The sequence below is a fragment of the Argopecten irradians genome, chromosome 8, assembly GCF_041381155.1.
Source record: "Argopecten irradians isolate NY chromosome 8, Ai_NY, whole genome shotgun sequence".
NCBI classification, from domain to species: Eukaryota; Metazoa; Mollusca; class Bivalvia; order Pectinida; family Pectinidae; genus Argopecten; species Argopecten irradians.
In genome coordinates this window covers 10,744,230-10,770,292 of record NC_091141.1, presented here as the reverse complement: position 1 = coordinate 10,770,292, position 26,063 = coordinate 10,744,230, and the positions used below count along the sequence as shown (strand labels likewise).

Here is a 26,063-nt window from a genome sequence, read left to right as displayed (position 1 = left end):
GTTCACAAGTATTGAATTAAAATGTGCTTAAAAATTATTTAACAATCTATGAATGGCTAGGTCATTTCTGGACATGCCAGGTTTAGAGCGCTTGGCTAAAGGTCAGTATGTGACAATTACCTAACATGGAATTCAAACTCACGACCTAGAGGTGAAAGGCTAGTGGTTATGTTGAGACATTTTAATAAGTCGGCCACAGAGATCCCTGTAGAATTAAGAAATTTGTATTGTCTAAACTTACCATCATCTCTATACTGGGTTGCTGTGAAGATAATTTTGGTATAGCTTTCCCTCCACTTCCAAATGCACTACCACTGCCACTACTCTCAGTCAAACTGTTGTTTCCTGACAAACAACAAAACATTAAGAAGTTCCTTAATTATGATTAATCAAGACAAATTGACTAGCCCTAAAATTAAGAGATAAAGTATGTTTTCAAATTGTTAAAAAGTCTTGCAGGAAAAGACATCCTTGATACTCCAGAGGTTACTATCACTGTTTTTAGATCCACCCCTGGATTATGTCACAGCAAAACTGAAGGCTCAGTGTGTGACAACAGGAGAGACAAGTAGTTTGGTCCTTTGATGTGCATCAAAAGAACTGCTGACTTATGTTGGAAATAAAAGTTTAGTGATTTTGTCTGGTTATTGCATAATCTTGTAGAATTACATGATAGAGAAATATCTGTACCTTTATTAGCAATTTACTCATACTTTCAACACTCTTTATCAACTGTATATCATCTATACCAACCTTTAGGTGGAGTGTTACTAAGGTCCGAGTCAGACGATCTTCGCCGAATACGTTGTGGAAGTAGTGGTGACACTTTTACCGGAGATGTGGTGCTCTGCTGAACTTGGCAGGGTGGGGAGGATGGCACAACAGCATCTTCTGGTACGGGGGAGCTGAAATGAAAACTGAATGCTGATTGGCTGCCGTTATGGAAGGGCGGAGCCGAGGGTGGGGGCGACGATAGGGGTGATTGTCTGACAGGTGTATGGGGCGGAGTCCCAATGTGGTGGAATGTGAGAGACCTGGATGCGGATGAGTGGAGAGCATGCCGCAAACTGAAACAGAAACACAGTACTGTTAGATCACTGCACACAGTTAGTCACAATACATCATTAATACAAACAACAACATATCTGTTATTTTTTACCTAGATATACAACTATATTAAAAACCAACTTATATTTGTGATGATTTAACTTCACGCTTGTCTGCCAAACGACTTATTTACCACGATTTAATTTCATAATCTAGACTCTTATGTCTAATTTGCTAGTATTCAAACTTTTTGGCTTTTTTCTTTTTTAAATATCTGAAAATTTATCACACACAAAAATAAATTGGTTTACAGAATCATAACATTATCATATTTGGGTTTCTGGATCAACATTTGATAGAGAATGAATCTTTTAGCCAGGGTAATCGAAAAAAATTCCTACAAAATGAAGAACATTTCATAAAATGATATAATATATATATCAGTGTTGATTTCGTGATACTGACAGTTTTTGCTGATAGAAACTTGGAAATACAACCAACAACCATTCTAATCAGTAATCAAGGACAGAAGAGTAAGAGGGTGGGGGTGGGGAATGGGCAGACGGACGGAGGGCTGGGGGAGGAGAAAGGAACAATGAAGGTAGGGGGTTAAAACTCTGTAGGACCACAAACCCAAATTAGTAATTGGTTTATAAAGTGCCTTGCTTGGTTAAATGCTCCAGTAAATGATATTCATTATTTGAACAATATTTGGTGTTCAATTGTGTATGTATGTCTTATTAACACAAAAAAAAATATATGTATTTTCATTTTGCTTTTGTGCATGCGCAATCAGTACTTCATCCCATATAGGATATAGGTTTTTTAACTTGACGTACTCAAACTTTCGAATGATGGTAATGCTGAAGAAAAATACTTAATCTTCTGCCCTGTTTTTGATATTGAAAAAATACTATTTGTCGGCGGTGGAGCATCTTTAAGTACGGGTAGCCCCAAGTTATGTTTTCTGTTTAAATTAGTATAAAAACCCAAACCAAATCCAACACCAGTCATTCTTTTCTCTTATCTTTTTAAAGCCTGAAGGCTAAACACTTTACCAATGAATGCAGCCCATGGTTGTTAGTGTGAAAACAACATGTCGTAGAATGCAGATATCAATAAAGTAAAACTAAAGAACCTTATGAATTTTGACAGAACCATTGCAATGATAAACATAACTTATTTATCAAAAATCCATCTTCATATATGATAAAACAAACTTTTAAGTTGCGACAATGTATAGAATATCAAATGTGTTAAATCAATGCAATTCATGAGTAATTTAATGTTCAAAAGTCCATTTTCATGTCAGGTTCATACTTGAGATATACAAATAATACAAAGAGTAGGAGACATTTTAATGTGTCAGTAAATAACAGTTGGAAATCCACACCAATGAAATTGGCATCGGTATACCATTGTCAGAAACCTACCCGTCACTGTTCTATTGTTTGTTACAAATGATAGAGCGGTAACTTGTTGGTTTCCAGTAACATACATGACACTCCAAATCTCTATCCGAAAAGTTGTTGTTTAAAACGTATTACAGTTGCAATAAAAAATTATATATAGCAAAATAAAATTTTTAATGAGCACAAATACACTAAACTGATCATGATGTCCAGTGGATCTAACTCACTGAAATCTGAACTAATTAATATCTATTCTATGTTAGTATGATATAGTGTATTGTGCTATACCTGTATACCAACACATATACAATTGTTGCCTTCTGATGAGGTCAATAGATGGTATTATTAACCCGTGAAAAATGTTGAACCAAGGAACATAAACTGCTATAACTAATAATTAAGGCCACATGTGCTAAGTTCATATTTCTCTAACAAATTGAATGCATGCTGATATACATGTACAGATATTTCTGAATCAATATTAATCACGATACTGGATTCCATAAATTTCAAACTTTACTTTTTTTACAATTTTTTTTATTTAATAGTTGAAAATTTACACTGTCTCAATATTCTTCCTATAGTGTATGCATTTAAACTTATACTGTACATATTTAAACACTTTAATGAAATAGAAGTTATTGATGCACATTCAATGGAAAAGGTGCAAGTACAAATTGACATTCTTTCAGATTTGTTTTTTTGCAACAGAAGATGAACATCCATGCAGATAGAGAAAGGATACTAGATGTAAGTTAGGTGTCTATACTCAAGTGGGAACAAAAACGAGTGAATCCAACTACTAGGTGAGTATTTACAATACAGGTACAAAACAAAGCAATTACCTTTTACATGTTTCTTGTACGCTTAGCAATAATGTTGCAATGAAAAACATAACGTATAAAAGTATTAGATTTCAAAGTTTTTATAACAATTTAATAGAGATAGCTTATCAAACTGCAGTGGTTCATCTACTTTGGTAAAATATGTACACGACCCCAGGACCTCAGAATTAGTTTAGGGGGTACCACACATGTATTTCATGAAATTAAATTGAGCAATAACGAATAAGAAATGAAATCATGGAAATCAGACATCAAAGTCCTGGAGACAGGTACATATTTTAACAGAATAGCCCTAATCAACAATATACCCATAGAAGTATAAGATATAAAATTTTAACCATACACTTTGAGGACAATTCCAGGAAATATCAGACTTCCTATTTTATAATGATGGTGTCTATTTTCAAAATCGGCTTCTTCATAAAAATGGGACAAAATTTGTAAAAGATGCAAGACTACAAAATGCAATTAAAATTTCAATAAAATTTCAACCAAAGCTTTTGCAAAAATGATCTCAAACAAACTAAAACAGGATTATCTCCCTTAGTAAACTACCACAGGATTATCTCCCCTAGCAGTCAACTTACTCCTTCGGTTGTGGCGAGACCCCTAGCGGTGATGGTATGGGCCTGAGGTCAGGCCTATTGATTGTAACAGCCGTACCAATGCTGCGGACAACGATGCCAGACTCGCCTTCCAGATCAAAGCACTGAGTGTATCTGTAAAACAACACATCATCTATGTCAGAAGTTTTAATGTTCGGCTTGGTTTTACAACATACTTGTAATATTTTATTGCATACATGCATATCTCTTTATTGCTTCATGCATATTAATGTAATTTCCACACCACTAACTCCAAACTTTTTTGCAAAACAGAAAATATGTGCAAATTACATAAGTTTTTTAAGCTGTCAAAAGAGATATTACACAAGGTTTTCGTGTTATTATTCAATATAAAACTTCATCACTGTAAGCCATAATGTTAACAATATCCTAATTAATTCCCTACCCTATTACTGAGTTCCCACCGAGTTCTAAGACCTTCAGTCCAATCTTCCTCTGTAACTCTCCTGTAAAAAAAAACCACATCAATATTGAATATTCATATATTAGAATTATGAATACCTGTAAGAATCACTACCTGCAAGAATAGATGGCATTAGTAACAGTTGTTCCTTTAAGAGTATATTTTGTACAATTTTGTTGAAATGGTTTTGCTATGTCACAGGACTAATCATTTTAATTTTCAGATAACTCAAAGCTTTCGCACAATTTGTACCAGGACTAAAAATTTAAATGAAGTTCTCTCTAGATGAGAGGTATATTACGGTTAGTTTACACCAGGGTACATATACGCAGTATTTGTTCCATCACAGCAACATTGATGCTTTACATTTAATTAACAGCAAATATGATAATTTGTTTCTGTTTGTTTTTCTATCTTAAGATTACAGATTTGATAACCATCAGATTTTTAAGACCTCAATTTTTCTAAGCAGGACAGCATGGACAGAATTACGTCAAAAATTTCACACATCCTTTAGGCTAAACTTTAAGACAGCAACTTTTAAAACATACTAACAATAATGCTAACCTGAGAGCCTGGAGAATAACCTTTGTCTGGCCTCGTTGGATGCTCTGGGTGTTCGTATCTTATCAATCCACTGGTACTCGGGGTCGTCATTGACAACCAACTCCTCGACGAATCCATGGATCATCTGGAGACGGTATCCACATGGTACTTCAGCAGCTGTAACAAGAAAGGCCATCATTGATTCACTAAAAACCCCAAACCAAGTCATCACTGATTGGCACCATAAAATGATTCAGACTTTCAGTATGACAAAAAGACACAAAACAGACATACAACGGGCTCCCGAAAAACTCATCAGACAAAACACATCACATACAAGAGAAGTCATCCTTAGTTGTAAAATATCAAAGTGTTAAACCCAATCAAACTACAATTAAATTGTATGCAATAGATATTCATTAATGACTCATCCATCAACATAAGTTTTGCAGAGTCAAAGGAATGCACTGTGTATACTCACTGCTGAAAAATTGCACTCCACATGAAGAATGTCGGAACTTGTTGAAGTCACTGAACAAGTCGACCTTGACAATGACATTGAGTTCGCCTCTAATCCCTGGGTAAAATAAAAAACATTGTATCAGATTTTAGATAAACAAGACAGGCCAATTTTAAAGGTGAGATTACAATTTCAAATTTCCTTGCCTGATATATTAGGGGGTCTTCATATTTATTATCACTAAAATCAGTATACAGTATTGGAAAACACAGTTAAAATTAATCAATGGGCCCAATGTAAGCAATGTTACAAATATATAATTTGTTATACACACATTATAAACATCTTATAGGAACATCAACAGGCCTATAGGGAATGGAAATTACTACAATATAACCATGAATTCATTTTAAGTATGTTTGTTATAAATATGTTTTTAATGTATGTTCTTGTTATAGTATAGAATACTTTACTTTTTATAGAATTGAAGTTGATTTTTCACCATTGCATGGAGCTTCAGAAAATTGATATTTTTTTTATTTGTTCGCCTATAACAAACTATACTTTGCTATTATCACAATATTAATTATGTTTAAATATGATAGAGCTCATGAGCTCATTGATTTGTACTAGTGCCTTACCATGCATGGTATCATAGATAGGGAACCAGCCACTGATAACATGGGGGTTGTCCTTGGTGAGGAGGGGGTTCAGGTCAATGTACACTTTCCCTATAGCATCATGTGCACTGTAGGTATCGTGATCCAGGACCCTACAAAAGGGATTAAAAATTATAATATATTATCTAACAATTTAACACAGAATGAATTGAATCATAAATCTGACATCTTCTTTCCTTATGTATGCCAGACCTGGTATCAATGGCAGTCGTAACACATACAGACATACACAGAATACATGATCTTCTTACTGACATTTGAAATTCATTATCTCACTTGCATATCTGGCCGAATAGATTACCGGTATTGCGTAGAAATCAATTGATATACCTATCCTGGTATACATTCATGATCATAATTCATAAACCAAAACCAGAAATTTGGAACCATTGGTTTGGTTACACTAAACAATTGTATACCACATGTACGCAATCCATTATACCATGTTTGACATACTGTATATAATTTCTAGAGAATTCTTAATTCATTAATCAAAATCAGACATATAAATCGTTCATAATCCAAAATTTACAAATAATTTCTGTCGGCAATGTATTCTCCTTAAAGTGTAAATATACTAGCCATATTTTGTATGCACTAACCTTAATTCTAATGGGTCATCTTGTAGTGATTCATCCTCTACCTGTATAAATATAACATCACTGGTTAACTACTCATCAATTATCAGGCTAGGATATAATCATCTAATAAGAAATACATGCAGTACATGTATATAGGTATTATTATTTATTATAATATAGGATGAAAGTCATCATATAACAATTAAAATATCACAAAACATAGTGAAAGTACATGTCGATAATGTATATATATTGGTATGTGTCTTTATTACATTCCATGGACTACGACGAATATCACCATCTAAAATGTTTTGACCATAAACTTTCACTGGAAGAAGTATGAACCATAATTTGATAGACCCTTTTGGAAGCACTGTCAGTTGTTTTGATCCTTCAGATTTTGGAAAAATAATTATCTGAAATGAATAAATGACTATTGTCAAAGGTTGACTTGATGTCATGTGTAGCAATTGCAAGCTATCTTACCTCAAAAATGAACCATTCCGAGGCCCACTGTGGGTTAAGAGATCGCTTAACCACATCTGTTTTGAAAGCTTCATTTCCGAATCGAACCTAAATAAAGTTTGATAAAGTTAAATGAATTAAAATATAAAATGCCAAACGAAAAGATTTAGCTACTAAAAAAATTGAGAAAAATCAACTCAGTTTTATGAATATAACAAATTGATGATGGATTAATCGTTAATGTAATCAATATTGTCAAACTAGATTATATAATGAACCTTTTTAATTGACATGAAACATTATGTACCTTACTAGCCTTAGAATTGGAAAGTTTCAAGTCTTTTACTTGTACTATCATAAATTAATAGCTCCAGTATATGGATCCAGGTACAACAATACTTAGGGCCTATCATACATGTACCTCAACAAAGGCATCTGTCAGGTCAGTCGACCGATCCATGATGGGCAGGGCTCGCCCACTGACAACCCGAACCTTCAACTTCCCTGGCATCTTGTTTGTTAACAAGCTCTTCTGGTTTTTAGGTTCTATAAAATAAATTAGCAATCAAGTAATAGTAGGGTATATATGATTCATTGTATACTTCATTTTAAGGAGCAGCTAATTTGATGTTTTTATTCCATTCATAATCATGTGTGGTTGAATTAGACATTAATACTGATGGACATTCAATGATACCCTGTAAGAGTTAGTTATCATCCGTTACCATAAATGATACACTCAGTAGATGATGCTAGACAAAAGCAAATGTGTGTACTATAATAAGGAATCGAATCGGGATCTCCGGTGGGAAAAACTACGGCTCTACTGACTGAGCTTATTTCAGTCATATTGAGATTTTACAACAGTAATCGTGTACTTCTTCTTTGTATAACGACCGATCAATAGTGATGATTTTTGGTTGTTAGGGTAGATCGCAGTGGCGTGTAGCAGTTATATACAAGCTGTACTGGCAAGCGACCAGTTCTTGCCGAGTACCAATTCTCACCATCGCAAATGTAATTGTATGATCACAGACAAATTTTGAATTTTTTTTTTAAATCAGCATGAAAGTGTCTTCTATCAGAAGAAGGCTTTTGACTAACTTTGTGTGGAAATTGTATATACGTATACAGATGGGATGGGGAGAACTGGGCAAGAACTGGTCGCCTGCCAGAAGTAAGATTCTGTTTTTTCAGTTTTTTGGTGCAATCTCAACTGAATGGTTATCGCTGGTCTTGTCTAGGAATGAATATTGAAAGATCATATACATAGGCGGCCTATCCCAGACAAGATTTTATTTCCTAATTTGATTGTCAAAAGAGCAGCCTCATTATATAAGCCTTATCTAGTGATTAAGCTTACACTCGAAACGTAACATGTTTACTGGCAGGTGACTAGTTCTCGCCGAGTACCTACCAATTTTCGCCATCGCATGTGTATTTGTATGATCACTTCTTCTTCTTCTATGTTATTGTTTATTTTATTTTTTAGTGTATAGTAATAAGATAAAAATATGATAGAAATTTTAGGGAGTGGGGTTTAGGTCTTCCAAATCTGTTTTTAGGATATGTGACTTGAAGACCTATAGTGTAGTACTAGTGCTTTGTACTGTAGCCACTGGTAGGATGTTCCATTGGTTAATTGTGTGTGGAAAAAATGAGTGTTTGAATATGTCCTTGGTGGCAGCTATATGTCTATATGTGAATGGATGTGATTGTCTGGTCCTGTAGTCTGTCAGATTAAGAATTTGACTATAGTTTATTGCCATATGATGGTGTATGATTTTATAAAATAAAATTAAATGTGTTCTTGTTCTGCGTGTTTACACTAGTGAGGTCCAGTTGAGGTTTTCCATCATGTCTTGTACTGAACTTGTCTTGTGGTACCTGCTTGTTGTGTAGCGTGCTGCTCTGCGTTGTGTTTTTTTTCGATTTGCATGATTTGATTTGTCTGGTGATGGTCCCATACGGAGCAGTACTCCAGTTTGGGTCTACTATGGATTTGTAAGCATGTTCTTTTATATGTTGTGAGTTTATCTGTAGGTTTCGTTTCAAGAATCCTAGTGTCTTGTTAGCATTTGCAGTTATGTTGTTGATGTGCGTGTCCCATCGTAAGTTATTTTGTATTGTGATTCCTAGGAATGTGCAAGATGTTGCTTGTCGTCATGGAGTTTGTATGTATATTTGGTTTTGGTGCGTTTGTTTGAGATGCTGAGGACGTTACACTTGTCCTGGTGGAAGGACATTAACCAATCTTCCTCCCACCTACCTGCTGCGTCTAGATCTTCTTGTAATTGAAGTACATCTTGTGTGTTATGTGTGGTTTTGTATAATATGCTGTCACACACGAACTTTCAGACAATTCTTTGTGGGAAATACAAAGGAAGTGTCTTCTACCAGAATATGATTTTATTGACTTTATTTGAGTGGTAATCGTACAGCTAAAGATGCGATGGCGAGAATTGGTACTCGGCGAAAACAGTTAACGTTACAGAAAAAAAATCGTGACAGACTTTCGTGGCCCAGTGATGTATTCGTTTTAATTCCAGCCTTGTTGTAAATGCGTGAAAAAAAGACAAAAGAATGGGAAGCCAAGGACTTCATTTGTGAAAATGATGATTTTTAAAAACTGACAGATACTTACTTTAACTTTGTAAACGACTCGGTGTTTACAACAGGCCTTCCTTCCGAATAGAGGCCATTGATTTTCTTGTTATTGTCTAGTCGCAATCTCTGCACACACACATAATCGTTGAACGAAATGCGTAATGTCGTTGATGTTACTGTATCTGTATTTAGTTTACGCTGCGTCGCTCGAAAAAAGATAACGTCGAAACTATTTAGGTAATCGTGAGTCCGATCCCGGGGCAAGATTTGACAAAATAATGACGAAAACTTACCTATTCCACATATTATATATAAAATTACCCAAATACACACATTCATCTGGACTATTATATTGTGATTTTTTTATCTACACTGCCGTAAGATGGTAACACTTTTTTTTGTTAATGAACAGTAGGCCTATGCTTTACGTTATGAATCATTCTTTATGTGTGCCATAAATTGGCGAAAATTATCTACATTTTAAACTCATATACTATTTTCATAATAGGCCCTACTAGAGACGTATATTAGAGAGACTTTTGTATATATGTCAGTGGCGTAGGAAGATGAAACGTAATGGGGGGCAAAGGTCCTCAATATTTTGTAAACCCCCCCCCCCCCCCCCCCCCCCCCCCCGCCGCACCTACAGGAGGAGATTAATTCAACTCCCAACCATATATGCTTTATGTACATTTTTCATATCAGTAAATTTAATCCTTGTACACATTTATAGACAGAGGAGTCGCTAAAAGGAAATTAACGAATACAGAAATTGGCCAAATCAGCGTGTGAGCGCCGAAGGCGCGAGATTTTGGTGTTTTAGGTGTCTGAGGGTGACCCCCGGGAAAAATATTGTAATTTAGAATGGCTGAGATGAGTTTTACAATGTATTTTGATGATTTTGCGAGCGCCCGAAAGCGCGAGATTTTGGTGCTTGGGGGGTCCGGGGCCTCCTCCAGGAAAAATATTACGATTTAGAATAGCTTAAATGAGTTTGGATGAATTTGTGAGCGCCCGAAAGCGCGAGATTTTGGTGTTTGGGGGTCCGGGGGTCTCCGTCGGAAAAAAATTACGATTTAGAATGGCTGAGATGAGTTTTACGATGTATTTTAATGATCATAAAGCGTTCTTAACATGGTAATTTTTCGATTTAAAGCTACTTGCATTTAGAAATGATAATTGTGTCGTCAAAATATTATGCAACCCTACTCGATCTGAATACACCGGCTTCACACCATCGGCATATGGTTGTGTAACATAAAAAATAATTAATTGTCTCGCTAAGGCCATATACATGTGCAATAACAGATGAAGTAAGTAGTTTTGTCCTTTATATATAAAGATATATTGTATGGTTTTGAATTTGGACTATAACTCTAAATGTATTCTTCAAAGAAAGTCTATGCAGGTCCAAGATTGGTAAGTTTTCCTCCTGGAGTGCTTTCAATTTTACTATATGAGATACTTCATTGGGGGATATGACGACGAGGATGGGACAAATTAACACTAAAAAGACTAAGCGTGTTTCGTTCAGAAACAAAGTCATATTTTGGTGGATTTTTTTTATTTAAAGATAGATGAAAAGTATCATCATATTCTGTGCAGCTCCCACAAACTTATATTTATTGCTTAAGTACTGCTTACAATACCAAGAAACTGGAAAATTGAGGATCACAGATGCGTCAAAGTAATAGATTAAGAACAGTTGATGTAGATCCACGTAGCTGAGTATAATGTTCTTAACCACGTGGGTTTTCTCCGGGCACTCCGGTTTCCTCCCACACTAAGATCCCTCGCGCGCTTACATCCGGGCCATCGAGAGTGATTTTCATAAGTTGTATAACTTGTTTCGTAATCGATGTAAAATAAATAAATTTTATAACCATCTTTCCTAACAAAGGATAACAGAAGCTCCCATCCTCGACTTTCCAATGGTATATTGCTGTCATTATATCCACCCAAGGACTATATCATGGTAAAACCGACCGGATGCTCTGTCAGCGATAACGTTTGAATAGTTAATTTGGCCCTTTGATGTACATCAAAAGAATCGAATAACGGTACATTGCATGTCGCTCTCTATGAATCTTCAAAGGAAGTATCTGTATGTCTGTAATTAATAAGTTTTTCCTCCTGTATTGCCCTCAGTTTTACCATGAGATAATCCAGGGGTAGTTTTAACGATAGTGATAGTAACCACTATTGAGAATGATCTACGCCGCATAGAAGTGGAATAGGGGCTCAAATTCTTGGCAAGCGAAGATAGTGTCTGAGCATTACCAGATGTCAACCAAAGTTAACCGATCAATGAAATGATAATTAATTCCATTAGGACAGTCAACACAGTGATATAAGGCACCATAAATTGGCCACATTGGACAGTGAACGTTAAAAATCCAAGTATATCCACAATATTCATTGCGTTAATACATTTAATTCAAATTGTTCAACTGCTTAATTTGCAATTATCAAGTTTCATTGTCATGGTCCTTCTTCTCATATATAAGTCATTCATTTCTTATTATCATGGTTTGAGGAATATCTGCCAGCCGATCACTAAAAACACAGACGATACGACCACCACGCCGAACAGAAATGTTATCCCTATCCACTTTTTGGCGGCAGTTTTGCTGGTTTGTAGGTATATGGCGTCACCTCGTCTCCTCGCATCATCAATCTACGATAAAAATAGGCACATATCAGCAGACAATGTTTATCCAAGCTTGATGTATCCTTGGCGTAAACTTACCTATATAACGAAGTGGTGTTTTTTTTTTAACTTTTCAACGAAATCTCTTCTAACAATTCACCCAACACTTAGCAATTGAAAGAAATATCGACATGATGAACAAAATAGAGAATAGACTCAATTACACTTCTTGAATCTCGTTGTTGTTATAAGACCAAATTCTCATTTTTACTTTACCTAAATTTGACCTAGATTTGTATGGCGAATGTCGCGACGACCTAAATTTTATGGTTATGTATAGGCCTACATTGTTTATATTTGGCGTTGGTTTGGGATTTTAAGACTTTATTGGATTACGACTTCTACGCATAGCAATATTGATTAATTGTGTCAAGCAAGACTTACACACTATTTCTTCAATTCAGTGAACATGAAATGGGGTATATTTTCCAAATATGGACAGCCTCTTTTATTGCCTAATTGCATGATCGGAAAGATCGTAAATTTAGGATATTATCTTTTCTCTTCTACCTAACCTTCCCCTTGACACCGCCTGACCACCACAGGTGAGCGCTCGTCAATGTGAGGAAAGCTCTGGGTTTTGTCCCGCTATCTATATACACCATATAAGTCTATAAGCACTCAGCATATTCTGTATTAACTTGTTTGGCCGGTGGAACTAAGTTGGGTCAAACATTATCCATGACTGACTACTTACATCCGTGACTTTCATGATGGCCATGATACCAGTGGGCCAGAAGCAGAAGAGGGTAACGAAGATGGCGGGCATCATGTAGTAATGGACATGTCGCTTCTTACCTACGGACTGAAAGGTACATAGAGATGTAAAAATGTGAAAAATGTTCGCACATTACTTCTTAACACATTACTTTTTCAAAGTAAAATACAATGTCGAAGTAAAGTTGCTGTGTGGATTTGCGACCCGAATTTCGGTCATATTATTCCTGCAAATGCTAGTCACCTTTAAAATACATATAGAGTTATCTGTTTTTTTCTTATTGGTGATTCAGCAGGTCAAAAGTATGTTCCTGAAGAATCTTAATTGGATGCAACCAAATGAGAAACCCCGGGCGGAATGTGCAACAAATTCCCTCTACCTCCAAAAGAAGACAATCTAGCTTGACTGGGAAATTCTAAAGCGAGAACAATACTTTATTATTTAATATTTTGTTAAAAAATTTATGTCCACACATTTAATTTGATATGAGCGAGGAAGTTATTGTGGAATCGCTACTCATACCACCAGCATTCCGACAGGCACCTGTGGTGTCTCTACAAGTTCACCTACCCCGTTGGAACTGGCTGTGCTTGTGGATGGTGTCGGCTGCATGTCCAGGCTAATGAAACAAAACGACACGGGATTTATTTCAACGTGAAGTGACTGTACGAAGATTAATAAGATTATTTTATTTTCGCTTTGGAGAACATCGTTTGTCTGTGATAATGACATTGTTAACGGTCGGTTTCCAATTGATATTTTGATAATCTAGAAAAAAAAAGAAAAATGTCTGATTGGTTCGTGCCATCCGATTCGCTAAAATATTGAATTGAAAGACGTCTTTAGTGTCTTTACATAGGGAGAGGTATTAGCTATCATCCTCTTACGCATTGTCTTCAGCGAATGGGATGGTCAGAACTCTTCGATTAAGAAAATAAAATGTCAATTCCAATTTGACATCGACATTATAAAAGAATAACCTTGAGATGATGGTGTGATCAACTTTCTTGTGCTATTGGGATTAACTGTCGTATTTTAAACGCCAACCAGGTATATAATGTTGCTATCATAAAATTATTTGAAAAAAACAACAACTTGTACATGGTCAATTGGATCAATTTTAAGAAACTGTAAGATTTTCAGTAACATATAACATTAAATAGAAACCAGAATATTATTATTTGTAAAATAATGCATACATACCTGATAAAAATGTAAAATATTAAATTCTACATGCCCTTCCTTCGTGTGTAATTATAATAACATTTCAGGCAGACGTTGTTTACACATTAAATACGTTATATATACTAAAACAATGCAGCGATTGACAGGGCACTGCCGTCATACCGGAAGCTGGAAATGTCTCAAGGTTTTACTGTGTAATACAGAAAAAATATACACGGCGTATACACAGCGTGTGTAAATCAACACAGATTTGTAGTGTAAATGTTTATGTAGAAAAATAAATGACCGTACTTCTGTTGAAGTTATTATGGTGCAATCAGAGATCTATATAGTATATAATATCTAAATCTCTGGTGCAACCCAAACTTTGCAGAGCCAAATTAAACTACCGCAATTCTGTTGATGTTAATATGGTGTAAACCAAACCTTGTAGTGCAAAATTTTACAATGAAACTCTTTGTAACATAGCAAATGCCAGAATCAAAAACAATTTTCCCACTCATATTTTGAGATCTTTCCAATGGTGGAGTTGCTTGCTTACACTGAACGTGGAGGTTACAATTTTAGGATACGTTTTAAAAATATAAAATTGTAGGTTGTTTCTTATTTCCTGAATAAACAATGTTCCGGCCTACTAACATAAATATGTAATATAATAAAAGCCATGTGTTTCATATCCAAATTATAAATTAATACAAAAAAGTCTGCTTAGGGTTAATTGGCAAAAAAATAATAAAAAAAAAAAAAATAATAATAAAATAAAATAGGGTGGATAGGTCAGGCTTTTTTGTGTGTCTTTCACACTAAAGTATTGGCCAAAACTTGAGATCGAAATCCTGACTTCTATTTTTTTTCGTAGAAAAGTGAAAAAAATAGGGTCGGGGGTTAAAAAATAGGGTCGGTCGGGTAACCCTAAACAGACATACTTGTTTTTAGGCCTATGGATAAATCTTTAATATGTTTCAATAATATGGCGTACAAACTGACATGGAAAAAATAAGAATGTTGGTATTTGACTTCCTTCTCGGTTTAACCCTACAAGGTAAGTATACCACCACATTGACCGCACCACGGGTCCATGACTGATAGAAATATATCTTCTCCAATGATCTCGCCTTATGTGACAATATAGAATGGATGTTTACTTTCTGTTTACAGCACAAAGTACGTTTACAGTCGACTGTAACAGGTTACTTACTAAGAATCGCAGTTTCATTAATAATATATTGACTCTTTTGTACTTTTTTATGTTTGATGTTCTGTGCTGTGTGAGTGTGCACATGTGAAGCAGTTTGTCTTCAAGTGTTGTGTCATATTTATTCTTCTGTCGCGGTCATTTAATGCAATAAATCCATATCTACATTCCGACATGAACTAGATCTATACTGTGTTGTGCACCCCTTAGCTCACGTCTGTAATGTGGTTTATAGTCATGGCGAGGACAGTCTTCTGTTTAACCCAAGACTTTAAGGCTTTGAAGAGTACCATTCCGATAAATCAGCGATATCATAGGTAAGTACACTGTATACATAATATCTAAATGAAATCACTATCATTATATTCGTTATTTACTTTAAAATACCACATATGTTATTTATCATTGCATCCTAAATACGCTATCATTTGGGCCAAATCAAACAAAGTGGTATGGCAATTAGCACACAACGTTCACTTACAGAAACTGTAGAAAAAAACTACGATCAACGCATATATAATTTAGCAAAATATTCCAAACTAGAATGTATACTGTAAAATTACAATTAATTGTTAATATGGAATTTACTGTATTGTACATGTTTAAGCATGTTTCTTTTTCAAACAACTATCAAGACATGAGCGCCTTTAATAGACATTTGATTCATCAATATCTGATCCGAGAAGCAAAAACAGACGAAATAAAATGCTAAAAATATTATGGATGGGGATATATGTGATAATGTGGTCGTGTTGAACACTAAAATGCAATCTTGATTCAAACCACAACTACAGAAATAATATCCCATACGTGATTCAGTGAGGAAAGCATTTCCATACGAATATCACGATTATTGACGGCTTTTGTCAATCAAACCACCCGTGTATGACACGTATTGCGCTTTGAAATGTCTGTGCTCCAATATAGAATACTTTGCGCGAGAACTTGAATACATACCGTCTGGCAAAACCGAATCTTTCATAATTTGTAGGATAATCAATGTTTTACAAATTTTTAACTTTGTAAGAAACGTTTTAGAGTATGCAGATTAAGACACATTTAAAGATTACATAGTGTAGTTTGAGCTTTGGTAAGGTGTATTATAACAGCAAAGTTATTTCCTATGGATAACAATATGATCTTAGCATACGCCAATCATAAGATTTATATGAGTGTCATGTTCTATTTTCAGATGAACACAGGTATTAACACCGGTATTCTTTTTCCACGTAAACGCTGCAAAATGTCTTCGGTAGCCGATGTGACTGAAGTTCTTTCTAAGATAGAGGAATGCATACAAAACACAAATGTGGATATATCGGACAAATGTAGAGAAGCAAGAGAATACTTTGAGAATGCCGACGGATTGATGGACGAATGTAGACTCGAATCAGTTCAGAGTTTCCTAGAGGACCTACTTGATAGTCTACCAAGCTTCACCAAAGCTGACACTGCTAAGTTGCTTAATGCCACGGTGAAAGTAATATCCTCCATCTCTGCATTCACTGGTCTCGGTGGTCCAGCCGTCCCGATTATCTGCGGGGTGTTGAGTAAGGTCTTCACTGCCTTTGGAGGCAATGCAATGTCCGTTGGAAAGGTTGTGGAGGAAGCAATCCAAAAAACATTTTCTGGACAAAGTATGGAATCGCTTCATGAGCAAGCAAAGGATCTTCATTGCATGTATCGATTGATATTTGGCTTCCTCAACCCAACGAATGAGAAAACTCAGTTTTCAAAGCACGATATAACAAATATGAATATTCAAATGAATGTACTTCAAGGCGCTACTTTTCTTCGTAAGTTAGGAAAGCTTATCGTGGAATTAGCAAAAGAAGAGGAAGGGAGCGACCCAGATATAAAACGCGAAAAGGCTAAGACAGCGATGGATTTCATTGAACTGTACATTACCTTGGCGTCACTTCGTGACATGATTCTGATTCAGTTTTATACAATCACAAACTCCACAGCCCATAGTCAGCATCTGGCGGGAGGAGTTCAGCGGGTGATCGGCTCATTTGATGAACAAGATAGGGAAGTTCTCAGCCTGTTCCTGAACCCCACAAAAGAGCACGCTTACATTGTGTCGAGTGTCAGGGAGGAGGAGCAAGAACTTTTAATGAGATTCCTGGAGATGAAAAACCTCTTGCCAAAAGAGAGCTGGATAGTACAGGAGGTTTGTGAATTTTGGTCGGTGAAACATCCGAAATACCATGCTATCCGACTCAGGTCGGATGCATCTTTCTTTAGAGGAGGTGACCTGAGGTACATTCGCGGCACCAAGGAGGAAGTTGGACCTGAATCTTTGTTTTCCTTTCGCAAGGTTGAGAGGACGGGGAACTACGTTTACATCACTCCGAAGGGAGCTGCGGATTCGGACGATTCGGAGTTTTTAACGATGACAAAGGGCTCCAACAAATGGATAATGTCCCTTAAAGGGCCTCCAGGTCCCGAAAGCGAATGGAAGGTCATCAAATTGGATAATAAAAACTATGTGTTTTCTCCCCGAGGATTTCCAGACTATTTTATGTCTATGAGTAAGCTATTGGACGGGAGTGCAGCTGGGTTGCTTGGTTGTTTACGTAGGCGATGTCAATGGGTAATAAAGAGCCATCGTTAAAGACGTTGTCACAATAAGTACAATGTACTTCCCATATTGGTACATTAAAGATGCTCCACCGCCGACAAATGGTATTTTTTTCACTATCAAAACCAAGAACAGACGATTTAGTATTTTTCTTCAGTTACAAAAGTTACTTACTTTACACCATTACCACTATGGAAAAGCTTGAGCTTCTAATTTTTCTTCAAGGTAAAAATATGAGAAATAATTAATTGCATCCCGAAAAAATTCCTTGGCACTATATCCTATATGGAATGAAGTACTGATTGCGCATGTACCAAAGGCAAAATAAATTATTTTGTATTATTTTTTGTGTTAATTAGACAAATATATACACGATTAAACATCAATTTTTATTCAAATAATGAAGATCATTTATGCTCTGTCAGCGGTGGAGCATCTTTAAGTTATGATAACATATTTAGCTATATAAAGTGTCGGTATGGTTGTTGAAGAGAGCGATTCAAATTTGTCTTAGAGTAGCCTGTCAAGTAACGATTACGTGCCCAGCGCTTACCCTTCCGAGACCAAACACTTTAAATAGTTTTATAGTAACTCGAAGTGTATCTATGTATACGTTGTACTTATTTGTCGCTAAAACATCATCGAAAACTAAGCATATGTTGCATAGCCTGTTAAGGGTTGGTCAAGTAGGCTGGTGAAACCTACTTACCACAACGTTTGAATGCACAAATGGCAGCAAATGCGACCTTCGATTGTATATCTTTTGCACCACTGACGACTCATATAGTTCCATGTAATGAAGAATTGAATTGAACTGAATTTTAATGGAAATAGTCCTTACAAGAACTTAAAACAATCCATTAAGTGTAACTAATCCCAGTTGCGGAGTTCAAAGAAATACTTCGTGGTTGACATTTTAAGTTTCATATTATTTATATCCGCTGAAATATTGACAAGAGATGTTTATTGAAGTCATAAATTTACCTTTAAAACCTCCTGTGATATGTGCTGTAAACATTTAAATGATGTTATGTAAACATACAGGTACAAAAATATAGCTTAGTTGCTTCTAGCGATCGCCGCCTTTCAGTTTGCTGTTTGGTCATATATACTTTGGAGTTTTATCAAATAAAACATTTTTTGTACACCCTTCTTGTTATTAGAATCTACTTTTAATGTGAAATATTTCGTCTTTGCGTACTCTTGTTTTAAGGTATTGATTGTGACGTCATCATTTTGTGAGTAAAACTGTTTAATTTAGTCATTTTCTCTAAAACAAATACGTTACGTCCAAAAAAACAAATAGTGTTACTTTAAACACCTACCCACAATGTCAACTAATTTTTATCATGGAAAGACGGAATATGGATATATTAGTGATGAGACGTTAAATCGAAGAACTGCGTATAGATAAAATGAGGGCCATGTTAGCTAGGTGATGAACACCTCCCTGCATTCTCCGACATTTGGTAATTGTTAAGAAATCGAAATCCATGAAGGGAAGTTAGATTCTCATGCTCATAGGAGTAGATATCATGTGTGAATGTAGTCGTAAGATGTAAACTATGTGGTAAAACAAGTAGTGAAAAGTTTATCTATTTCATTATACTAGAATACCCACGTTTATATTGAACTCATGATAAATTAATGGATGGCGTGGTGAATGCAATAGAGGTAATGTCTCACTTAGAAATCCTTGGTCTTATGTACAGTTTTCAAATTTAAGTGTTGAAGAACAACGTTAATTTTTACTTGGTGATCGTTCAAATGATACTTGGTAGATGCAGAATGGGAAATGTTCATAAGTTGATTATTAATGTGGCAAGAAATACAAAATATATGTTATGCGAGACCATTACCCATTACCATAGAGCCAGCCTATTTTGGATGTTTATTATATGTTTGGATAACACAAAACAAGGACATATAATAAAGCAAGAAGAATGATGGTTTATTCGGCTTTTATTTACATTCTAAAGTTCAATGATCATTTAGACGTTCATTCTCTGATTTATGATTAGTCTTTTGTAAACTTCCATATCCATATCATTATTATAAAGAAAAGAAACCTACCATGTAATACAAATAGTTTGATACCAAGTAATCAATTGCGTTTCTATTAGCGCCTTTAAATATTGACGTTGCTCGGTGTGATAATCAGAATCACTGAAAGTTTTATACCAGGGTTGTACATGTACATATATATTTAGGGGACTTAAGTTAGCCGCGGATTCGTTATGCAGCGGATTGGAGGTTCAATTAAAAAATTCGTAGCTAATTTCAGTCCCTATAAATGAATTTAATATCTTAAGATGAAGATGTTTCACAATATCGCTCATATACTACAATGTTCATGTTTTTTTTAGTAAATGAATATGCAGATATCCCTCCTAAAAAGAAAAGTACGAGTGTAGTAGTATGCACAGAAATGAATTACCTCACTTGTTTTTGCATACTCTTACGGAAGTTTTATTAAAGATCTCTACATATATCCTCACATATTTTAGGCTCTTTAATGCCTTAATCACCTCATATCTATATCAATTCAATGTTTTGCTATGATATATGTAATTACTAACAAGGGTTAATGTATACTTGGTTTTGCTGTCAATGCTGTCATTTTGGCTGTTATTTTTGAAGATCATGCAAAGAATGTTTTAGCCAAAATTTTAAAGATGATGATTAATAATAATTATCTTCAGAACTATATGTTTTTTACATTGAAACTTCAATTATGACTTCCTGGTGTTATTGTGTGCTTTAAATGATCAGAAAACACACAATTGATTCGTTCAATCAAAAAGCGTCTTTCTGTGAACTTTGATAGTTCCTAACTTAAAGGTCAAAGGTGAAAAATGTATTCGAAAAAAAAAATGAAGTTAGGTGACATTCCATTCAGTGATGTATAACAATTTATGTATCTATGCAGCGAAAATGTGGAAATTTAGATATACACCACATTGCTTATTTCACTTACCCCATCAAAAACATTCGACACGATTGGTTTTCCAAATGACAGACAATAATAAATATCATTTCAAATGGAGTGATATTGATAAGGGAATCATGGATTTACTACGTAACCTCTAGTATACCAACGTTTGATAAAAGTTTCTGAGTGGTAAGGGTGCCCGATATTCTCCGACTAAACCTCCACCTCTGGGTTACAGGGACTGAGAGGTAATGGTATCCGGTATTTACCACTAGCCCACCAATAGTCCTACCCCAACTCCATGCACTCTAGGTAACGATAGGCCTATGAAGGGGAGTTCTTAAATTCGGGTCGTCAGATGGAGATTTTTCTGTTTTATGTCACATTCAGAACTTCATAAATCCTTTAATGAACAAAGCTTAAAAGAAAAAAATATATCATGTCAGATAGGCATCCATCTTAGCTCGTATATGATGCTTTCTTATTGTTTGTCAATCAGTTAAAATAAACAAGTTATTGCCGGGAAACTTATTCGGAGGCGCGAAGAATCCAGTGACATTGTTCATTACATCCACCAAGGAAGCCGGCCACACTCCCATCTAACAGTTTCGTCATCCCCATAAAATAATCCGGGAACTCTAGTGAAGAAAACACGTAGTTCCCATTGTCCATCAGGATCACTTTCCACTCAGTCTGTGGTTCCGGACTGTTTTTAAGGGACATCACCCATCGATTTTCGCCCGTCGTCATAGTTATCAACTCTTCTGGTGTTCCACCCAGATGTATTCGATAACAGTTTCTTTTTCCAGGAACCGTCTTAAAACGGAATAAGGATTCTGGGCTCACCTCATCACGTGTACCCCGGATGTACCTCAGGTCACCATTACCAAACAGCGATCGATGACTAAGCATCCGAATAGCACGATGTGTTTGCCATTTCACGGAACAAAGTTCAAATTCTCCGTTTTCTAACCAGGAGTGATTCGGTGACAGCCCCTTCTGGTCAAGAAAATTAATTAATAACTTGCACTCCTCTTGTTTGACGTATGACACTATGTAGACATATTCTTTTGAAGGTTTGAGAAACATGCCAAGGGCTTCACGATCTTGCTCATCAAACGAGCCCATAACCCTTTGTACTCCCCCTGCTAGGTGCTGGCTGTGGGAAGTGGAGTTTATGATTACAAAGAATTGTAACAGAAGCATGTCTCTTAATAAAGCAAGTTTTACATACAATTCAATGAATTGCATAGCTTTCTCTGCTTTTTCGATTTTCTTTTTTGAATTGTTCACCGTATGTTCTTTTGCCATCTCCTTGATTAACTTGCCCAGCTTACGGAGGAATGTCCCACCTTGGAACACGTTCATTTGAATGTTCATATTTGTTATATCGTGTTCTGAAAAGTCACTCTTCTCCTCTGTTGGGTTTAAGAAGTCGAAAGCAAATCGGTACATATATTGAAGATCTTCGGCTTCTTCAACAAGTGTTTCATTGCTATGTCCAGAAAAGGTTCGGCGGATTTCGGCTTCGACGACCTGGCCTATGGTGAGTTTCCTTCCTCCAAAAGCAGCGAATACTTGACTTAACACATTACAAACGACCGGAACAGCTGGTCCCCCTAGGCCGGTGAAGGAAGATACCGAGTGGACAACCCCCGCTACTCCATTGAGAAGCTGTAAAGGATCTCCACTAGTGAAGTTTGGTAAATGCTGGTAAAGAGTTTTTAAATGAGCTGCAACTTCTTGGAATCTCTGCAGATTCACTGTCCCGTCTCTGTTCCTAAAATATGCTTTGACAAATTCAGGCTTTCCTTCTAGGTCTACTTTTATTTGTTGCAAACGAAAATCAATCTTTGCGATGATTTCTTTTGCAGTGGTACTCGCCGACATTGCTGTAGATCTATCTAGACATTTGTAACTCGGTAGTTTTCCTTTTTTTAGAAATGAATATTAAATGATTATCTGAAAAAGAAGAAAAAATCAAAGGTTTTATTTCATTATAGTCATATATCGTTTTACCAATGTATGTACGTATATCCTGTCAGAAACAAACATAGAATAGTTCAAACCCATTTCCTTTCAGAAGCAAAAATTAAAGCGTCTCAAATACAATTATAACATAATAGAATTCATAGTGATGGTTTCAGGTATAACAATACCAAACATATGCAAAATTCTCTATGTTATCAATGTTAACAATGAGTATTCATTTTGCTGTTTTATCTCTGGGGCAGTGGTAGCCAACTAACGCGCGGTAATCAGGACGACAGCTAGAAAGCATAATACGACCCGCGTTTTGAATATAAATATTTTGTTTGTTTGAATTCAGTTGGGCACCCTTTCCACTCAGAAGAAGATGAAAAGTGTAGTATTAATAGTAAGGTAATAACTTTCGCAACTCTACAAAATATCAATCACGGGTTACATTCCCATTTTGAAAACTATAAGCCGTTTCGGAAAGATAGTGGATATTTAATTTTCTGAAATGTTAGTATCAAATTTAAACACGGATCCTAGGTGAACCTACAAATAAAATTTTAGAAAGATCCCATTAAGACTTTCTGAGCAACAGCTGTACCAAAGGCTTGTTAACGGACAAAAGGATGGACGAACCACGGACGAAAGTCGATTTGAATAACTCACAATCTAAACAACCAACACCTTTTCTGTTTCTTTGGTTACACTTTGACAAGTGTGACTTGATTGAGCTTGTTTAACAATAACTTGTAGATAATGGAAGTTTATATATAGGTTGAGCAGTGTTTTGATTGCGTTACAAGTGATATGAACGCAATGGGATACAGACATATTCTACATGTAAAGTTAACGCGCTACATTGAAAACGTCTGTAGCCCATTGCGTTCATACCTTCTTTAACGCAATCAAAACACTGATCAATCTATGTATTTACATGAATAAGTGTACTTTTACGTCAAATTGAAAACGGTGTTGGTTGTTAAGTTGGGTAACTACGGTAAAGCTGATGATAGTATACTGTTTTTGATAGGCTACCTGTAATGGGGGTTTTTTCCTGAAAACCTGTACATTTTCTGTTAAACTATTGCTCGCTTAGACGCTCCTAGAATTGTTCTCCGAGAATCAGATGTTCTGTAGGAGAGATGAATGACCGTACACACATACTGACGTAACTACTATATGGAATTTCCCCGAACATTCCTGAGGAAAGCCACCACCTTCCCGGTTGTAACCCCGACAAGCGATTCATATTGTTGTTTATTAACGTTACAATACTTGAACACAAATTTTGTTTTGATGTCAAATACATATTTGGATCTAATAAAAACTCTTAATTGTTCCTTTAAAATCCGTCAACGTATGACGCAAAATCTTTTCGAAGCATGAACTAGAAGTATTCCCAACCTGCACTGCGTTTGTATTCATACGTCATTGCGATTACGCTAATATGAACGCAACTCCCCTCCCATTGACTATATAGGGACATATGTAAATATATTAAGAACATTGTCATACTCGAAACGCGAAATGAAAACTCACGAATATTCCATGTGATACAGTACCCATTACATCACATCTAGTCCTTCAGCAAGGTGAAGCAAGTGTGGAAAGGTTCAATGGAAACAGACACAGCACTTCAAACAGTGCCGACGTGCAGTATATACAGTTTACAATGTGGGCGATTTGAAACAATAATAATAAAACGTTATCTTATGTATGTGCCTTGTTAATCATAGTATATTATGTATTTGACAAAACGAAAGTATGCTTTTCCATCAGAGTATTTAATGAATTTTTATGAATGCATATAAGAAAATAAAGCTAAAACCGTTTACCTGGTGCCTCTGAGGTGATACCATCAGCCTTGATGTAAACATAATTCAGGAGTCAATATGTATCGTCGTTTTAGTGTGTGTCGGATGGACATTCTTTGTGGACCTTTCGACTGAGATAACAGATGGTGTTACTTATATCAATGTTGTGAAAACATATGGACAATCTATCACCGTGATCTGATAACGTGGTGCATCAGTTCTACATTTAATAACGTGTACTTGCATTTTAAACACAGATGTGATAAACTACGACCAAACAAACGACAAACAAATAACCTCATCTACTTATATTGCCTACAATTCCTTGAATGCGTGAAGAATGTGTTCGGTTTGATTAGTTTAACGTCCTATTAACATTCAGGATTATTTAAGGATGTGCCGTGTTAAGATGGTGGAGGGCAGCCGGAGTACCCGGAGAAAACCACCGACCACTAGTCAATAACTGGTAGCTGTCCAACATGGCATTCGAACTCGCGACCCTGAGGCGGGAGGCTTGTGGTGTTATGTCAGGACATTTTGTTCCAAAAATAGTTTTATTCAGCAAGAGCCAATTCATACATACGCACATTGTATATGATAATATAATATCACGAAATACACATTTATTGCATGAAAATATGTAAGTACATGTATATAAATTCAGTCACACACCATTACGCATAATCATTGAGGTAAAATAAATAAAATGAGAGTAGAAATCGATAAGCAATAAAAACGTTTATGTAAAATGCATGAGCTACAATTTTTGGTGTATTTTGTACAACTTTTCAAATAAGTTGCGTGCTATCAGTAAGAAATATAGTAAGTTATAATGCATACTACATGTAACACATTGATCAAGTTACTTTTTTCATCTACGCCACAGTAACAATTTTGACATGCCAAATATTACCTTTTTGGTAATACCACCTAACCAGTACCTGATTGGAAGGGGGTCAGTGAAAGCGCGCAGCATGAGCATAGTTTTGATTTCACCATAGGGATCGGGATACTGGTTAAAGTTTATATCAACATGGACTCTCCAGAGTGCCCGTTGACCCCTTTTTAGACGTTCTAGAGGTCTAGCTCAAAAATCGCTAAATTCATATTCTACGTAGCACTATACACAAAAAGTGTGGAAAACTCGAGACAAAAAACTTACCCCGTCTGGATTTAGTGGCTTAAAAAATCATGTTTATAGTTAGCCGTCGCAAAATTGATTCTATCTTTGGAAAGAGCAAAAATTTCACAAACCTTTGAGAATCATCCTACATAT

The 26,063-nt window shown here is 35.7% G+C and overlaps 4 protein-coding genes across 4 annotated transcripts in view; 1 reads left to right on the top strand and 3 right to left on the bottom strand.

The window, feature by feature from the left end:
- The window catches only part of LOC138329334 (C2 domain-containing protein 5-like), a 43,266-nt gene extending 33,091 nt beyond the window's left edge, over positions 1-10,175 (bottom strand). Inside the window, exons 1-11 of the mRNA XM_069276245.1 lie at positions 9,710-10,175; positions 7,487-7,611; positions 7,087-7,173; positions 6,622-6,662; positions 5,981-6,111; positions 5,361-5,456; positions 4,901-5,056; positions 4,316-4,376; positions 3,892-4,023; positions 754-1,067; positions 242-345 (exon numbers count right to left, since the gene is read on the bottom strand). Of these exons, the coding sequence (XP_069132346.1) occupies positions 242-345; positions 754-1,067; positions 3,892-4,023; positions 4,316-4,376; positions 4,901-5,056; positions 5,361-5,456; positions 5,981-6,111; positions 6,622-6,662; positions 7,087-7,173; positions 7,487-7,576 (1,212 nt within the window). The 5' untranslated portion in view covers positions 7,577-7,611; positions 9,710-10,175. The remainder of the gene's footprint in view (positions 1-241; positions 346-753; positions 1,068-3,891; positions 4,024-4,315; positions 4,377-4,900; positions 5,057-5,360; positions 5,457-5,980; positions 6,112-6,621; positions 6,663-7,086; positions 7,174-7,486; positions 7,612-9,709) is intronic.
- A 1,044-nt stretch (positions 10,176-11,219) lies between these two features.
- On the bottom strand, positions 11,220-14,454 carry LOC138329332 (proline-rich transmembrane protein 1-like). The gene is made up of 4 exons (XM_069276241.1): positions 14,304-14,454; positions 13,671-13,719; positions 13,080-13,187; positions 11,220-12,349 (listed from the first exon to the last, which is right to left on the bottom strand). Exons 2-4 carry the CDS (start codon positions 13,710-13,712, stop codon positions 12,197-12,199), a joined length of 303 nt encoding a protein of 100 aa, XP_069132342.1. The 5' UTR covers positions 13,713-13,719; positions 14,304-14,454; the 3' UTR covers positions 11,220-12,196.
- Positions 14,455-15,581: 1,127 nt separating this feature from the next.
- Positions 15,582-19,778, top strand: LOC138329329 (toxin CqTX-A-like). Its single transcript, XM_069276238.1, has 2 exons — positions 15,582-15,797; positions 16,673-19,778. Exon 2 carries the CDS (start codon positions 16,673-16,675, stop codon positions 18,095-18,097), a length of 1,425 nt encoding a protein of 474 aa, XP_069132339.1. The 5' UTR covers positions 15,582-15,797; the 3' UTR covers positions 18,098-19,778.
- Positions 19,779-19,986: 208 nt separating this feature from the next.
- On the bottom strand, positions 19,987-24,940 carry LOC138329331 (toxin CfTX-A-like). The gene is made up of 2 exons (XM_069276240.1): positions 24,809-24,940; positions 19,987-22,958 (listed from the first exon to the last, which is right to left on the bottom strand). The coding sequence occupies exon 2, from the start codon at positions 22,884-22,886 to the stop codon at positions 21,525-21,527; it is 1,362 nt and encodes a 453-aa protein (XP_069132341.1). The 5' UTR covers positions 22,887-22,958; positions 24,809-24,940; the 3' UTR covers positions 19,987-21,524.
- Between the last annotated feature and the right edge of the window lie 1,123 nt (positions 24,941-26,063).